The following is a 16458-nucleotide window of genomic DNA, read 5'->3' as shown; positions in this document are numbered from 1 at the left end:
TTAACTCTCCGGCGCAATATACCCTCACCTTCTCTTTTATGAATGGGGATTTAGTTCCCCTTTCTTCGAGGACCGACTGGAGGTTCCGCTGTCACCTCTGAGGGCTGCCCTCGGTGAACGTCATCAAGGACCTTTCTTCAAGGGCCGAAAAAATGTCCGCTCTTCGGAGCTTTTCGTTATTTGGAATTTCGGATAAAAGGTTGTGCACCTGTATTGATAAATATGCCTGCAATGTAAAGAACTCAATGATATTGATTAATTGCATGCATGTTTTATTGATCTCGTAATGAGGCCATTTCCCACAGGTAACAGAAATGCATCCGAACAAAATTCACTAATTACTACCCAGAAATTTGAGATACCAAATAAAATTAATTCTTGTGGATTTTATTTTGGGGATAATAAAGTAAATGAACACGCAATTCTTTTTTTTCTACTCCTGTTTTTCTACGGTTGCTGAGATGATGTGGCTTTGCGTTATGGAAATTTGCGTTGTGGACCCTTTTCTACCTTTTCTAGGATCACTTATAATTGTGAAAAATAAAGAACATTCTGCCTTTAGTTTTATCAAGCGGATAGAACCTAACATTGAACATTAATGAATAAAAGATAAAACTGAAAGGCCATGCATGGCCATGCTATTTCAACACTGAAATAATTTTGCTAGCTGGTCCTTCTGAATATTAGAACAATATATTGTAGAGTATTAATCATAAATGTTGAAGATGAAGCCATAGATGTTGACAAACGATTTGACCAGGGATGCAATGTATTGGTTAACGATGGAGATTAAGAAATTAAGAAAATGAACTAACAGTAATCCTTACCAAAAAGCACCCCTGGTAAATGACTTGCAGTAAAATTCAGATTCTGCTGTCAGATCGATGTGGACCATGTTGCAATACAGTTGCAACACTTGTAATCAGAGTCATACAGCACAGAAACAGGCCCTTTGGCCAATCAAGCCCATACTGAGCATCAACTGAGCATTTAATCTAATTTTGCTTTAATCTGACATTCTCATCTCCAGCCCCACAGATTCTTCCAATCACCTACATAGTAGGGACAATTTGCAATGGCCAGTTAACCTATTGACCTGCACATATTTGGACAGTAGGAAGAAACCAGATCACTTGAAATAACCCCATATGGTCACAGAGAAACTGTGAGGACTTTACAAAGGCAGCACCTGAAGCCATGATTGAAGCCAGTTCTCTGGCATTGTGAGGCAGCAGCTGTACGAGCTGTTGAACAGTGAAGGATCAAAAAGACCTATTGGTCCATTTTAGTATTTTCTACCGAAATACAGCACCAAGTTTAAGTCCTGTTATCTTAAACAGGCAAACAAATACATTTAGAAAGTTAGGCAGCATCTGGGGAGGAAATGGACAGGTGACATTTTGGATCAGATCCTTCAGACATGCTGAGTTCCTCCAGCACTTTGTGTTTTGCTCAAGATTCCAGCATCTGCAGTTTCTGGTGTTTTCATATTTGGGGAGATTCTCTTTGACCTCCCAATAAAATTTGGATTATACTTCAACTTTAATAGAATCAAACAACAGATTATAGCATAGGAGGCAGTTTGAATCCATGCAGCTTCCAGTAGACGTCTCATTAATCCCATTCCTTGCTTTTTCCTCATGGTTTCATAAATGAGTCGCAAGTGCCTTAATAGTCGTCATGTCCATTAAATGCTTAATTCCAGGAAGAACAGCCTCAGCTTTACCATTCCAATATTATAGCTAAAATCCCTCCTCTCAAAAATTGTTCGTAAATCTGCATATTTTCTTTCATCTCTGCTAAATTATGCAACCTTATTGCTAAAACTTGGCGTCTTATTTTCTTTCATGCCAACATATTTACCACTGCTCTGGAATATGCTTTTTCTAAAATTAAATGGGGACTGTGATCGGGTGTGATGAAATCTGAACAGAGCTGATCATCAATCATCGTGGTAATTAAGTGATGCTTCATTAAAGGGCTTTCTCACGGTGCAACCAGGCCCAAGACTTAACAAGAGTTTAACATCGTGGGAACCTCCTGCGATAACAGTACGGCATTTGTGGACCACCGAGGACCTCCGTGGCGCTAACGGCAGGTAGAAAGGTCGGGAGAAAATTCAAACCTTTTTGAATTTCTCCAAGAGTGACTTGAGCACTTTGTGGTGAGCGTTGCAACATTGTATGAACGCAGATGCCAGTGTGATATCCGTGCGATATCTGTAAGGACTCTTGCGGGTACCGTGGGAACTCCTGCGAACGGTAAACCCGGAAGCTTGACAGAGGGGACATAAGGTGAGTAAAAAAGGTGGTCTCAATATCGCCAATGGACCATGTGTCCATCGAGGACGTCCCACCTAATTGTCACTGTTTGAGAATCTTTTTCACAGTAAGACTTGCAGATAAATTAATAGTTTAAGAACTCAGGATAGCAAATTGAAAACAAAACTGCAGGGCAGAGAAACCATAGGGATTAGCAATATATTCGTGTCATTGTAACATTCTTTATATATGTTTCTGTTGCAACATAGGAATAACAATATACACTTATGAGTGTTTAAGAGGGAACTGCAGATGCTGGAGAATCGAAGGTTACACAAAAAAGCTGGAGAAACTCAGCGGGTGCAGCAGCATCTATGGAGCGAAGGACTTATGAGTTACTGAGTAAAACTGCGACTCTCTCTTGATCAGAAAATCCAACGTTTCTGAGATGAATTCTATGTTTCTAATTGGTTCACTGTATCTAAGAGCAGAAAGCCTGAATCTGGCAAAATGAATAAATTCACAGTTGTTTTTGAGACTTACAACAGAGAAAGTTGCAAATTGTATTAAAGAGTATAATTGGACATATACTGGAAAGAATTAGGCTGAATGTATTATTTTGTTTGTGCAGCAGATGCCCTTGGAAGCTGTATGCTCTCAGTAATTTTCATATTTCCTTAGCTCATCTCAAATCTGTCAGCATATGTCAATTATAAAAATGTTGTTTTTTTTTAATCTGTTTGAGTATGTACTGTATATGGATAAGTGAGGGTGTAATTTACTGCGTACTGATTTAAATATATACGCTTCATTCCAATGTAGATTTGGGTGTTTTTTTACTTTTAAAACCATATGCAAAATGTTGTAGTTGGAATAAGGGGGTCTTGTAAGCTTTTACAAGACCAAACGATGCACACCATTGTTTTTCAAAGACAAAATGTGTAGGAAGTAACTGCAGATGCTGGTTTAAATCGAAGATAAACATGAAATGCTGGAGTAATTCGGCGGGCCAGGCAGCATCTCTGGAGAGAAGGAATGGGTGATGTTTCGGCTCGCGACCCAGGGTCTAGACCCCAAATTTTCTCAATGGTCTTAAACTGAATACTGAAGAGGGGACTCGACCCGAAACATCACCCAATCCTTCCCCAGAGATGCTGCCTGCCCGCTGAGTTACTCCAGCATTTTGTATCTATTTTTCAATGACATTTTGTTATAGGATTCTTCTGTCAATAACCATATGAAACGCATAGGGTTGAAAGCAGGCATCTCATTGAAGCTTCGACACATACCTGCAGGGATTTCTGGATCAAGGGTATTATCAATGCCACCTTTATATTCTTTAACTGTTAAATATCTCGCCTCATACAACTTTTTCATCTGTACATTGAGTATTTGTTCCAGTATATAGATCATTCCAATACAACCCACTGTTTGCAAGCAGTTTCAGTTTAATATCATGAAACAGTGATATGATAAAAGTTTGTTGCTGAGTCTATTTAAAATAGTGCCAAGGCTTGCTGCATAAGTCTTGCCCAAGGGAAAGACGCTGGCTTCTTTTTTTATTTGCTGACTATGTTATTTTCCTGCACCAACACACTGCAGCATTTTGTCAATCTGGGTTATTCTTCATTTAACCCTCGGCGAACGGAATACATGATTGCATCCTGCAGCATTCTGCGGAGATCTAATATTATGGAGGGGCAAATTGCAAGTTTATTTTTGGATCGCATGTGCATCAAACAATTAGTTTTGATATCACCAAATATTTATCATGCTGCAGGTCGCAGACTGTCTTACATGACTCGATGGGCTTGGAGATACCTTGTTATGTGAATAAATGTATAATGTGCTTCTATGTTTGAATGCCTTCCTTGCATCTATTTGCACTGTGCTGCATTAATACTATTGCCATGTCTTCTAGAAAAGTACTAAAATTTAATTTACAAATGAAAAAAAGTGACATCATTTGTGCCACATGATTAACTACACTGCAGTCCACGATGGTCATTCACGATTAACGGGAAAGATCGGGAGACGGGCAAGTCACTCGCAAAAATGACAGAATTGCCGAGTACCGTGGGAACTCTTTGTCTCCCCCCCCCCCCCCCCCCCCCCCCCCCCCATATCTTGCGGAACTCGTGCTGGACCACGACCACTTCACTCTGGTGACATCTTGCGTCAGGTCGCACCGTGAGAACCGGCCATAATGCTGTTGCTGACGTCTTTGATCAATTTTTAATATTGAGAGTACACAAGTAATTAACAGAAGATAGACAAAAATGCTGGAGTAACAGTGAGACAGGCAGCATCTCTGGAGAAAAGGAATGGGTGACCCTTCTTCAGACGGGTTGGATTCTTTCTTTGATGGATAGGAGGCAGTTGACAATCTTCCACATTGTCAGGTGGTGATCCCAGTGCTGTAACAATATTAGAAGAGGTTGATCAGAAGCACAGCTTATTCTGAGCACAGTTCTTCAGCATCAGGGGGGGGCGTTGACTGGTCTTATAGCATTTGCTGCTTTTTGGCTTATTATTTCTGTTACTACATCAAAAGAATCTGCTATATAGTGACATCTGTAATGGATAATCTAATTGGCACTTCCACCTGAAGATTGCTACAAGTGTTTACATGATTCTTGTCTTTAGGTACATATTCTGAGTTCTGACATTATTTCATGAGGTGTTCAAGCAATTGCCTTCCTCAGTTGTTGTACAGTTGAAGCCCTCACTGCATTGCTGACCTGGCTGTTGAATGCAAACTGCTTTTTCGTATTTTGTGTTGTGTGTTGATAGTCTTGTGTTACAACGGCTTATTTGGCACCTCATTTCTTGGTCTTGCGTGATGGTATGCCAGACATCCTCCTCTGCACCAATTACAGCAGGCATGGTCCCCTGTCTTGATGGTAAAGGTAAATGCTAGATGATGCTTTATTCAAGTTATTTATGACATTTTGAAATTTTGAGACACTGGATGAAATCCTGGCACTTATCATTGATGATCAATTTTGGGAGTCTGTCACTTGGCATGCCAAATAAAGCTCACTGAGTGTAGTTAGGGCCTTTACAATGGGGAGGTTAGCCTGGCCGAGGACAGTGATGTTGGTTCACTTATCTTTTCAGGGAATTTGAAAGAGTTTGTGAATGCAGAATACGTTTTTTTTTTTTGTCCTGTGCTCAGAGAGACCTGCTGTAAGTTGTCCAGGAATCGAGACCCTGCAGGAGAGTAGAGTTCACTGTTATCGAGTAGCTCCTACATTTTGTGCCAGTCTGATGGAAAGTACCCCTTTCCTCAATGGATCAAAGACTGACATATTGATGGCAATAGTGAATTTCATGATTGCAAAATAGGAGCAGGTTGGTAGAGGAGACCTCTGCCTTGCAGATGTGTGTCTGACCCTTGTATTTACCTTGCACTAACGTTATTCCCTTGTCATGTATCTATGCACTTTAAATGGATTGATTGTAATCATGTATTATCTTTCTGATGACTGGTTAGCACACAAAAAAAAGCTTTTAACTGTACCTCGGTACATGTGACAATAAACTAAACTGAACCCATTCTCTGGTATGTTTTAGTGAACAAGCCAGCAAAGCCAGCATCATATTCCAGGCACGATCCTGTGAATCTGTTTGGGAAGCAGCAAGAAAGCGAGACGCAACAAGATGGCTTGACTTAATATGTCTTTTACCCTTTTTTCCCTTAATTATGCCAAAACTTTGAACTCGTGATTTTCAAAATAATTCCAAACTTTTATATTTCTTAATGATGCAAATCTAGAATTTGGTAGAGAACAACAAAATACAATACACATGTGTTTATCTGATAACCATATAACCATATAACAATTACAGCACGGAAACAGGCCATCTTGACCTTTCTAGTCCGTGCCGAACACATAATCTCCCCTAGTCCCATATACCTGCGCTCGGACCATAACCCTCCATTCCCTTCCCATCCCATAACTATCCAATTTATTTTTAAATGATAAAAACGAACCTGCCTCCACCACCTTCACTGGAAGCTCATTCCACACAGCTACCACTCTCTGAGTAAAGAAGTTCCCCCTCATGTTACCCCTAAACTTCAGTCCCTTAATTCTCATGTCATGTCCTCTTGTTTGAATCTTCCCTACTCTCAGTGGGAAAAGCTTTTCCACGTCAACTCTGTCTATCCCTCTCATCATTTTAAAAACCTCTATCAAGTCCCCCCTTAACCTTCTGCACTCCAAAGAATAAAGCCCTAACTTGTTCAACCTTTCTCTGTAACTTAGTTGCTGAAACCCAGGCAACATTCTAGTAAATCTCCTCTGTACTCTCTCTCTTTTATAACTTTGGAGAATGATGCTGCTTCTTTTGATTGCCATTAAATTAAGGTTCCACTTTATGATTGCAACTGACCAATTACAAATCTTTGAAGTTGGTTTGCAGCAGCACAATAATGATCCTTAGGGCAACTAATTCAGATGTTAAGCAATAATTCATTCAATTCTTGCACACTTTCACTTTTTATATGTTGTATCTTTCCAGGTCTGACAGATGATAAAGTAAAGGCATACCTTTCCCATCATGCACATGTGCTGGAAGAATATGTGGCAGAAAGTGTTGATGTCGAAACGGTAGAAAAATGGCTAATGAAGAAACACAACAGAACAGAAGGTAAACTTTACTGCTCCATTAGTTATCAAAGAGCAATATTTGTGGACAACTTAAGTTCATATCACGGAATGTCTTCATATACACTAATCTTAACCAGATTACTTCTGCCAAATGTGCTCATATTTGCTAGCACCAGTTAAGGTAGCCTGACATGGGTTCGGGGGAAGGAGGGGGACGAGCTAATTTCATAATTGCAAGAAAAGGCAATACATTTTGTCATTTACGTTCTGGCACACCATAGTTCAGAATCAATATATTACAAATGCTCTCCACCATTCGGTTTAAATTGTCTATACAGGCAAACTCGCTTTATGGTGGCACCCATTCTTAGAAAACCGTAAATATTGGAATTTTCCCTACTTCCTATTGAATCCCATGGTCAAGTCAAGTTTATTCGTCACATACACATACGAGATGTGCAGTGAAATGAAAGTGGCAATGCTTGCGGATTGTGTAAAAAAAAACCCAAAAAAACTACAAAACAGAATGGAACAGAATCACATATTATATATTTGTGGGAGGAAAAAAACAGCAATTTAAAAAAGACACCACACAACAGTAAAATGGTACAGTAAAGTTAGTCCCTGGTGAGATAGGAGTTTACAGTCCTAATGGCCTCTGGGAAGAAACTCCTTCTCAACCACTCCGTTTTCACAGCATGGCAACGGAGGAGTTTGCCTAACTGTAGCAGCTGGAACAGTCCGTTGCTGGGGTGTAAGGGGTTTCCCATGATCTTGTTGGCTCTGGAGTTGCACCTTCTATAGTTCCTGCAGGGGGGGCGAGTGTAGTTCCCATAGTGCGTTCGGCCAAACGCACTACTCTCTGCAGAGCCATCTTGTCCTGCGCAGAGCAATTCCCAAACCAAATAGTGATATTTCCGGACAAGATGCTTTCCACAGCCACTGAGTAGAAGCACTGTAGGATCCTCGGAGACACTCTGAATTTCCTCAATTGCCTGAGGTGGTAAAGGCACTGCCTTGCCTTACTCACTAGTGCTGCAGTGTGTGATGTCCTTGTCAGATACTCCCAGGTATTTAAAGCAGCTCACCCTATCGACAGTATCCCCATTTATCTTCAATGGTGTGGGAGGCATTTTTAGGTACAGGTACAATGATGGATCTTTTGAAGCAAGCAGAGACCATGGACTTGGCCAGGGAGGTGTTGAATATTGTAGTGAGCACCGGAGCTAGCTGTGTAGCACAAGACTTAAGTACCCGCCCCGAGATGCCATCTGGGCCTACAGCTTTCCTCGTGTTCACCCGTGTCAGAGCCCTCCTCACGTCGTGCTCGGACAACGAGAATGTGTGTACATCCCTAGCGATGGACCTCCCTTCTGCTTCGATAGCCAGCATGCTGGCGGTGTTGTCGTTAGTTGGCAGACCTGGTGTGATGTTGCCCGTCTCGAAACAAGCGTAGAAGGAGTTCAGGTCATCAGCTAGGGAGCTGTCCGCACTTCCGGTTCGGGGGGGGGGGGAGCTCCGGTAGTTGGTTACAGTCCGTAGCCCCTGCCACAGGCGTCTGGTGTCCTGCTGCTCCATCTGTGACTCCATCTTGTCTCTGTACCTCCTTTTTGCGTCCTTCACCGCCCTTCGCAGTCCATATTTCCGGATGTCAGGCCCGAGTTGTAGGCAGCGGTCCGAGCATTCAAGGCAACACGAATGGACCTGTCCACCCAGAGTTTTTGATTCGGAACGGTGCTAACCCTTACCGTGGGGACGATGTTGTCGGCTATTGTTGCGATGAAGCCCGTGACTGCTTCTGCGAACTCACTGACGTCACTGGAACTTGCTTGGAACATATTCGAGTCAACATCTGTCGGTGCATCTTGCAGCATGGCCTCTGACTGGTCGGACCACCGCTTTACGCCCCTCATCACTGCGGCTTCCCGAACTATCCTTTGTTTATACTCCGGCAGCAGGAAAATGGCAGCGTGGTCAGATTTTCCTAAGGGAGGGAGTGAACGGCGTATAGCAGTGGTCCAATGTTCTTCCCCCCTCCCCCTGGTGGCACACGTGATGTGTCAGTAGAAGTTCGGCATTACCTTCTTGAGATTTGATTTATTAAAATCTCCAGCCACCACCATAGCTGCATCCGGGTTCTTGTTTTGATGTCGACATAGCACATCGTGTAGGGCCGATAGTGCCACGTCGGTGTCTGCATGCGGTAGAATGTAGACGGCTGTGACTATCACCGAGCCGAACTCCCGGGGAAGGTAGAATGGGCGGTATGAGATCGTCGGGTGCTCCAGGTCCGGTGAGCAGGAATGGGAAAGCATCTTGATATTTCCAGGGTTGCACCAGTTGTTATTGGTTATGAAGCAGATTTTTCCTATATGGAGACGCCTCCTATGGGATGTTTATCTCTCAACAGTAATGATGCCAACCACTGCTGCTGATTCATGGCAGGAAGTTACATAAGAGATTGCCTTGGCAATTTCCAAAGCAAATCTCAAGTGGCCAGCAGCTACGTTTGGAGACACAAGCAACAGTAAATACTTATCATCTTCTAGCATTTGGTTTGAATGGCAACATCTATATGATTGTTACAGAGAAAGGTTGAATAAGTTAGGTCTTTATTCTCTGGAGTGCAGAAGGTTAAGGGGGGACTTGATAGAGGTCTTTAAAATGATGAGAGGGATAGACAGTTGATGTGGACAAGCTTTTCCCTTTGAGAATAGGGAAGATTAGGGAAGAAAACAAGAGGACTTCAGAATTAAGGGACAGAAGTTTAGGGGTAATATGAGGGGGAACTTCTTTACTCAGAGAGTGGTAGCGGTGTGGAATGAGCTTCCAGTGGAAGTGGTGGAGGCACGTTCGTTGGTATCATTTAAAAATAAATTGGATAGGCATATGGATGAGAAGGGAATGGAGGGTTATGGTATGAGTGCAGGCAGGTGGGACTAAGGGGAAAAAAAGTTGTTCGGCACGGACTTGTAGGGCCGAGATGGCTTGTTTCCGTGCTGTAATTGTTATATGGCTATATGGTTATAATTAAAACTCAAAACTTGACCACTTCCTGTTTGCACTGTATATTGATTTTACAAACAACTCTACCTCTTACAGCTGGGATTTTTGGCCATCTTACTCAGAGTCCCTCTCCGCTGCGCAGGACGAGGATTTTTCCCATTGATGAAAAATAATAAACTTATTAATGTTTTAAAAATGTTGGGATTCTCTCTCCTGTCAATCACACCATGAAGGTCACGCCCCTTCCTGTGGGAGGGAAGATGGACTATAAAACCCGGAAATGTGGACTGCCTCAGTCTCTGCAAGATGGGGGTGCGAGAGGTCACGACTCTCAGTCTGTGCTGTGAATAACACTGAACACATGTCTACTAAACTGTAAGTGGTTTTACTGACCTGTGAGTTCCCTTAATGTGGTTTGAAAAAGCAAATGTGATGGTGGTGGTTGGTTGGTTTGAAAAAGCAAAGCAAATGTGGTTGTGGTTGTGGTTGGTTGGTTGGTTTGAAAAAGCAAAGCAAATGTGGTGGTTGGTTGGTTTGAAAAAGCAAAGCAAATGTGGTGGTTGGTTGGTTTGAAAAAGCAAAGCAAATGTGGTGGTTGGTTTGGTTTGAAAAAGCAAAGCAAATGTGGTTGGTTTGAAAAACGAAGCAAATGCGGTGGTGGTTGTTTGGTTTGAAAAAGCTAAGCAAATGTGATGGTGGTGGTTGGTTTGAAAACGCTTATAAATAAAAGTCTAAACTTGACCACTTCCTGTTTATTGATTTTAGAAAAAACGCTACCACTTATGGCTGTGATTTTTGGCCATCTTACTCAGAGTCCCTCTCCGCTCACCAGGTGCAGAGAATTTTTCCCATTGATTAAAAATAAAAGAATTATTAGTGTTTAAAAAATGTTGAAATTCTCCCTCCTGTTAATCGCGCCATGAAGGCCACGTCCCTTCCGGTGGGAGGGGGAGGGACTATAAAGCCCGGAAGTGTGGGCATGGCTCAGTCTCTGCAATATGGGAGAGAGAGAGGTCATGACTCTCTGTCTGAGCTGTGAACCAACTGAACACGCTGAATGTCTACTGAATTGAGTGTGGTTTTTATGTGGTGTTTTATAATAATAATAATAATAATAATAATATTTTATTGTCATTGCACGTCAGTGCAAAGAGATTTAGTATGCAGCTCCAACTGATGAAAAAGAAAAGTAAAATAAATAAATAAGCTGTGTGTCGTGACCATCCGAGGGAGACAGTCCAGGGGGGGTGGGGTGCACTCAGCAGGGCCGGTTCAGAGCCGCTATAGCTCTTGCAATAAAGCTGTTTCTGAGTCTGGAGGTTCGGGCGAAGAAGGCCTTGTAACGTCTGCCGGAGGGAAGTAGTTCAAACAGTCCGTTACAGGGGTGTGATGAGTCTTTATCAATGCTGACGGCCTTCCTGCGGCACCGTGTGTGGTAGATGCCCTCCAAGGCTGGTAGCTCTGTCCCAATGATCCTCTGTGCTCTGTGGACGACGCGCTGAAGAGCTCTCCTCTCCGCCTCCGTGCAGCTGAGATACCACACAGAGATGCCATACGTTAATATCCTCTCTGTGGTGCAGCAGTAGAATTGTATGGTTTTGTGGTGGTTTCACCCTGCTTGAAATGGTATGAAACTGCATTTGAATTTGGTGGCCTTGTACCCTGTTTGAAATGGCATGAAACTGCATTTGAATTTGGTGGCCTTGCACCCTGCTTGAAATGGTAGAAAACTGCATTTGAATTTGGTGGCCTTGCACCCTGCTTGAAATGGAATTTCAAGGAATAGCCGTGAGTGAATCAACTGCCAGCACGCCAGGCTTCAGTGACTGAGCTGCCAGCCCAAGTGCCCATTCAGCCCACAATGTCGACACTAGCCCTCTGGAAGCCAGTCCCTTCAGTCCACAACACACATACTAGTGCTCCAGAAACCCCCCCCCCCCACTTTTGGAATTGTTGGAGAGGTGGAATATTGTGTTGGGGGACCAACCCTCCCGAGTGAACATTGGTAGACTTTTAAATGCACATCAAACTTGGGCAAGACAGGGTCTAGACCCGATATGTCATCTGTCCATGCCGTCCACAGAGTCCCTCCAGCATTATGTGTTTGGCTCAAGCATTTGCATTTTCTTGTGTCAACAAAAGTAACAGCAGTTATCTTGATTTATAAATTCCACTTAAACTTGCCCTTTCGGATATCTTGAGGGTAAATAATATGAAAAACATTTGAGTGGAAAGTTGCTAGGCAGTAAAATGATCTTACTGAGTTGACTTTAGTTTATTGTCACGTGTACGTGAAAAGTTTTTGTTGCGTGCTAGATAGTCTGCGGGAAGACAGTACATTATTACAAGCGAGCCGTCCACAGTGTACAGATACATGATAAAGGGAATAACCTGAATAACGTTTAGTGAAGATAAAGTCCAGTAAAGTTCGATCAAAGATCGTGCAAGGGTCTCCAAAGAGGTAAATAGTAGCTCAGGACTGCTCTCTAGTTGTTGGTAGGATGCTTAGTTGCCTCGTAATGTTGCCTCGTAATGGCTGGGAAGAAACTGTCCCTGAATCCTCATCCCTGAAAGGCGTAGACTATTTTCTAAATGGGTAAATCCAGAGGTGAAAAGGGACTTGGGAATGCTGTTGCAGGATCCCAAAAAGTTCATTTGCAAGTCAAGTCGGTAGTAAGGAAGGCAAACATAATGACAGCATTTATTTCATGAGGACTAGAATACAAAACCGGGGATGTAATGCTGAGACTCTATAAGGCGCTGGTCAGGCTGCATTTGGATTATTGTGAGCAATTTTAGGCACCATGTCTGAGGAAGGATGTGCTGGCTCTGGAGAGGATCCCGAGGAGGTATACAAGAATTATCCCAGGAATGAGTGGGTTAACATATGAGCGTTTGACGGCACTGAGCCTGTACTTGCTGGAGTTTGGAAGAATGAGGGAGGACCTCATTGAAACTTACCGAATAGTGAAACACTTAGATAGAGTGGATGTGGAGAGGATGTTTCCACTAGTGGGAGAGTCCAGACATAGCCTCAGAATTAAAGGACGATCCTTTAGGAAGGAGATGAGTAGGAATTTCTTTTGTCAGAGGGTGGTGAATCTGTGGAATGCTTTGCCACAGAAGGCTATGGAGGCCTGGCCAATGGATATTTTTAAGGCAGAGATAGATAGTTTCTTGATTAGTACGGGTGTTGGGGGTTATGGGGAGAAGGCAGGAGAATGGGGTTAGTAGGGAGAGATATATCAGCCATGATTGGATGGCAGAGTAGACTTGATAGGCGGAATAGCCTAATATGGCTCCTATCACTTATGTCCTTATGACTTAATCTGTAGGTGTGAATTTTCATACATATTCCTTTTGCCCGAAGTGAGAGGGGAGACGAAGGAGTGGCTGAGGTGTGGCTCATCCTTGATTATGCTGGTCACCTTGCCAATGCAACATGAGGTGTAAATGGAGTCAATGCAATGGACGTTGGTTTGCATGATGGTCTGGGCCGCATCCACAACACTCTGCAATTTCTTGTGGTCTTGGATGGAGCTGTTCCCAAACCAGGCTGTGATGCATCCTGATAAAATGCTTTCTACGACACATCCGTGTGAGTTGATGAGAATTGTTGGGTATATTCCAAACTTTCTAAGCATTCTAAGGAAATTGAGGCATTGGTGTATTTTTTTGGCCATTGCTGCAATATGGGTGGTCCAGGAGAAGTTGTTGGCGATTTTACTCCTAGGAATTTGAAGCTTTCAGCTATCTCGGCAAAGTCGATTATTATCTCCTTTGTCTTGCTGACATTGAGAGAATAGTTGGTTACACAGAAAAGCTGGAGAAACTCAGCGGGTGCAGCAGCATCTATGGAGCGAAGGAAATAGGCAACGTTTCGGGCCGAAACCCTTCTTTAGACTGATCAGGGGTGGGGGTGGGTGGGGACAAGAAAGGGAAAAGGAGGAGTAGCCGGAAGGCCGGAAGAATAGTTGTTGTCTCGACATCAGGTCACAAGGTTTTCAATCTCCTTCTTGTACTCCATCTCATTATTTGATATCTGGCCCACAATGGTGGCGTCGGATGCGAATTTGTGAATTTAATTAGATTTTGTGTTTATGTAATTTTTTTTCCTCCCCACATACTTTCCGTGAGGCCGTAGGGCATTCAATAGTAAATTAGCAGTTGTTTAGTCATCTGAGAGATCCCCTGTGGATATCTGATTTGGAACTGAAATGTCGAGTTCTGGAAGAAGTCATTCCCTATTCCTCTCTCTGCATTTCTGCTTCCTCTCTCCAGGATATAATACAGATCTAGTCCTTAACTTCATATTATCACTTTTTCTTGGTGCTTACTTGTCTTTTTGTGTTAATGCGATTTCTCATTCCTTACCAATTCCGTGTATCTCTGCTTTTTTGGTAACGCACTTCACGCCTAAGATTTTTGTCAATTAGCTGCATTTCCGTTATAACCTCGATGTGCATTTTAATACTTGATCTCACTGGAACTTGGCAACTCTTTGCGTAAAAGGATCCACTGTCACCCGATACAATTGCTCTACTCATTTAAATCTCTTTTCTACTTGTGAGTATAACCCATTTGCTCTCTCTATTGTACCTGAGCTTGACAATTGACGATGGATGGTATTATCTGATCTGTTGCAAAACACAGCTTTACACTGTACATGAACCCTTGTTTCTCTATATGTATTATTCCATGTCATTTAGCATGGTTTGTAAATCCTACTATTCTAGACACATACAGCACAACTCTTCCGCAATGTCCATTCTAACACACTATACTAATCCATATACACCATATATACAAGCATTTGGCCCATAATGCCTGGATGGTTCAAGTGCTCATTCAGATACTAAATAAATACGGAGAATAAATGTATCAGGTTCCCAACTCGGCCTCCTCTGTTACAAGAACAATAAACTCAGCATGTCCAGTCTTCTCCATAACTGAAACACTCCATCCCAAGTGACATCCGGGTAAGTCAGCGACACGAGACATCACATGGTAGAATCTTGAGCAAATAACAAATTCCTGGATAAATCCAGTGAGCCAGGTAGCATCCGCGATGGGAAATGAACAGATGACATGTTTTTATTTGCTCTTGGTAAATAACCTCTGCGTTTTATCAAGTTCATTTATGATCCTCCGAATTTGTGCAAACAAAACTTTACACAATACTCTAGTTACTGCCCAATCCTGCGACCTGTGCTGCAAGGGTTAGGAAGCCTTGGACTTGTACACTGAGGTCTTTTTTGTTCCTCAAATCCCCACGGGGGTTACCTTAGAGGACCTCTCTTTTCCATAGCGATTGTTTCTCCTTTGTGCCAGTTGCTTTGCTTTTCTTATTTGAGCTAACTACCTTCTTGAGATGGTGGGAACAACAGAATGACTAAAACCACCAGAATTTGTGTGATAATTTCCAAAGCTCAGAAATAGCATAGAAATGCTTGAAAACATAGTTCACATAAAATCAATTTTTAAAAAATCAATCTGCACATTGTGGCAGATCTTCCCGGCTGATACTTTCAATGGCTAACTCGATGGATATTTTTATGGCAGAGAGATAGATTCTTGATTAGTACGGGTGTCAGAGGCAGGAGAATGGGGTTAGAAGGGAGAGATGGATCAGCCATGATTGAATGACAAAGTTGACTTGATGGGCTGAATGGCCTAATTCTGCTCCTATCACTTATGACATGATCTTTCATCATTTGTTCCTTTCTTATTTTCAAAACTTAACTTGGTATGAGGAATTTGCTGGAATCTGATTTTTGGTTAGATTTAGGCTAGTATCAACTTTTACAAGCAAGTAAAATGTTGAGGACCTTGAAGGGATATTTTTAGTTTAGTTTGTCAAAATGTTTGAAATTCCAAGTAATTTGCAAGGAGCATGTCTGTATTTCAGGTTTGGTTCCAATGGGCCTGACGTTACCTGTTGCCTGTTTCATAACAGTAATGAAATTCTGGAGATCAATTTGCCTGTATCCTCCCTCTGGCAATGGTGATGGCCAAAGACAAAAGGTCGGTATGGGAATGGGACTGGGATTTAAAATGATTACCAAGGGGGAAATCCTGCATTTAGAGCGCAAGTGCCTTCTCCATTGCCAGAGTAGGCAATGCATGGACTGCAGGAATAACCTCGTATTTTGCTTGGGTGGCTTGCAGCCCAGCGTAATGAGCATTGATTTTTTTTGTTTTGTGTGTTCATCATGCTCCTTTCCCTTCTGTCATGCCCTTTTAGCCCTTGCTTTACATTTAACTCCTCCTTCTCTGGTGCCCTTTTGTCTATTTTTTGCTTTATGTTTAGTCATGTCTCCAGAACGCTGCCTGGATTAGAGGTTAATCGCTATAAAGAGAAATTGGACATACTTGGGATTATTTTCATCTGAGGTTCTGAGGCTGAGGGGAGATCTGCTAGAAGCTTCTAAAATTGTGAGAGACGTAGATAGAGTAGACAGTTAAAACCATTCTCCCAAATATGTGAACATGCACAATATGAAGAAATATGGAGGCAGAATGTGTATAAGTAGGCATCGTGTTCGGCACAGACATTGGAGGCTGGAACGGCCTGT

The 16458-nt window shown here is 42.5% G+C and overlaps 1 protein-coding gene across 4 annotated transcripts in view; it reads left to right on the top strand.

Annotated features, from left to right (window-relative positions):
* pde10a (phosphodiesterase 10A) overlaps positions 1-16458 on the top strand; it is a 398667-nt gene that overhangs the window by 158101 nt on the left and 224108 nt on the right. For all 4 annotated transcript variants that reach the window (XM_055631370.1, XM_055631369.1, XM_055631372.1 and 1 more), the window contains one exon: positions 6789-6917. In XM_055631370.1, the coding sequence (XP_055487345.1) occupies positions 6789-6917 (129 nt within the window). The remainder of the gene's footprint in view (positions 1-6788; positions 6918-16458) is intronic.

Source organism: Leucoraja erinacea, unplaced genomic scaffold (assembly GCF_028641065.1).
Source record: "Leucoraja erinacea ecotype New England unplaced genomic scaffold, Leri_hhj_1 Leri_73S, whole genome shotgun sequence".
NCBI lineage: Eukaryota > Metazoa > Chordata > Chondrichthyes > Rajiformes > Rajidae > Leucoraja > Leucoraja erinaceus.
The sequence above is the reverse complement of the archived record's forward strand: the minus strand, read 5'-3'. Positions and strand labels throughout refer to the sequence as shown.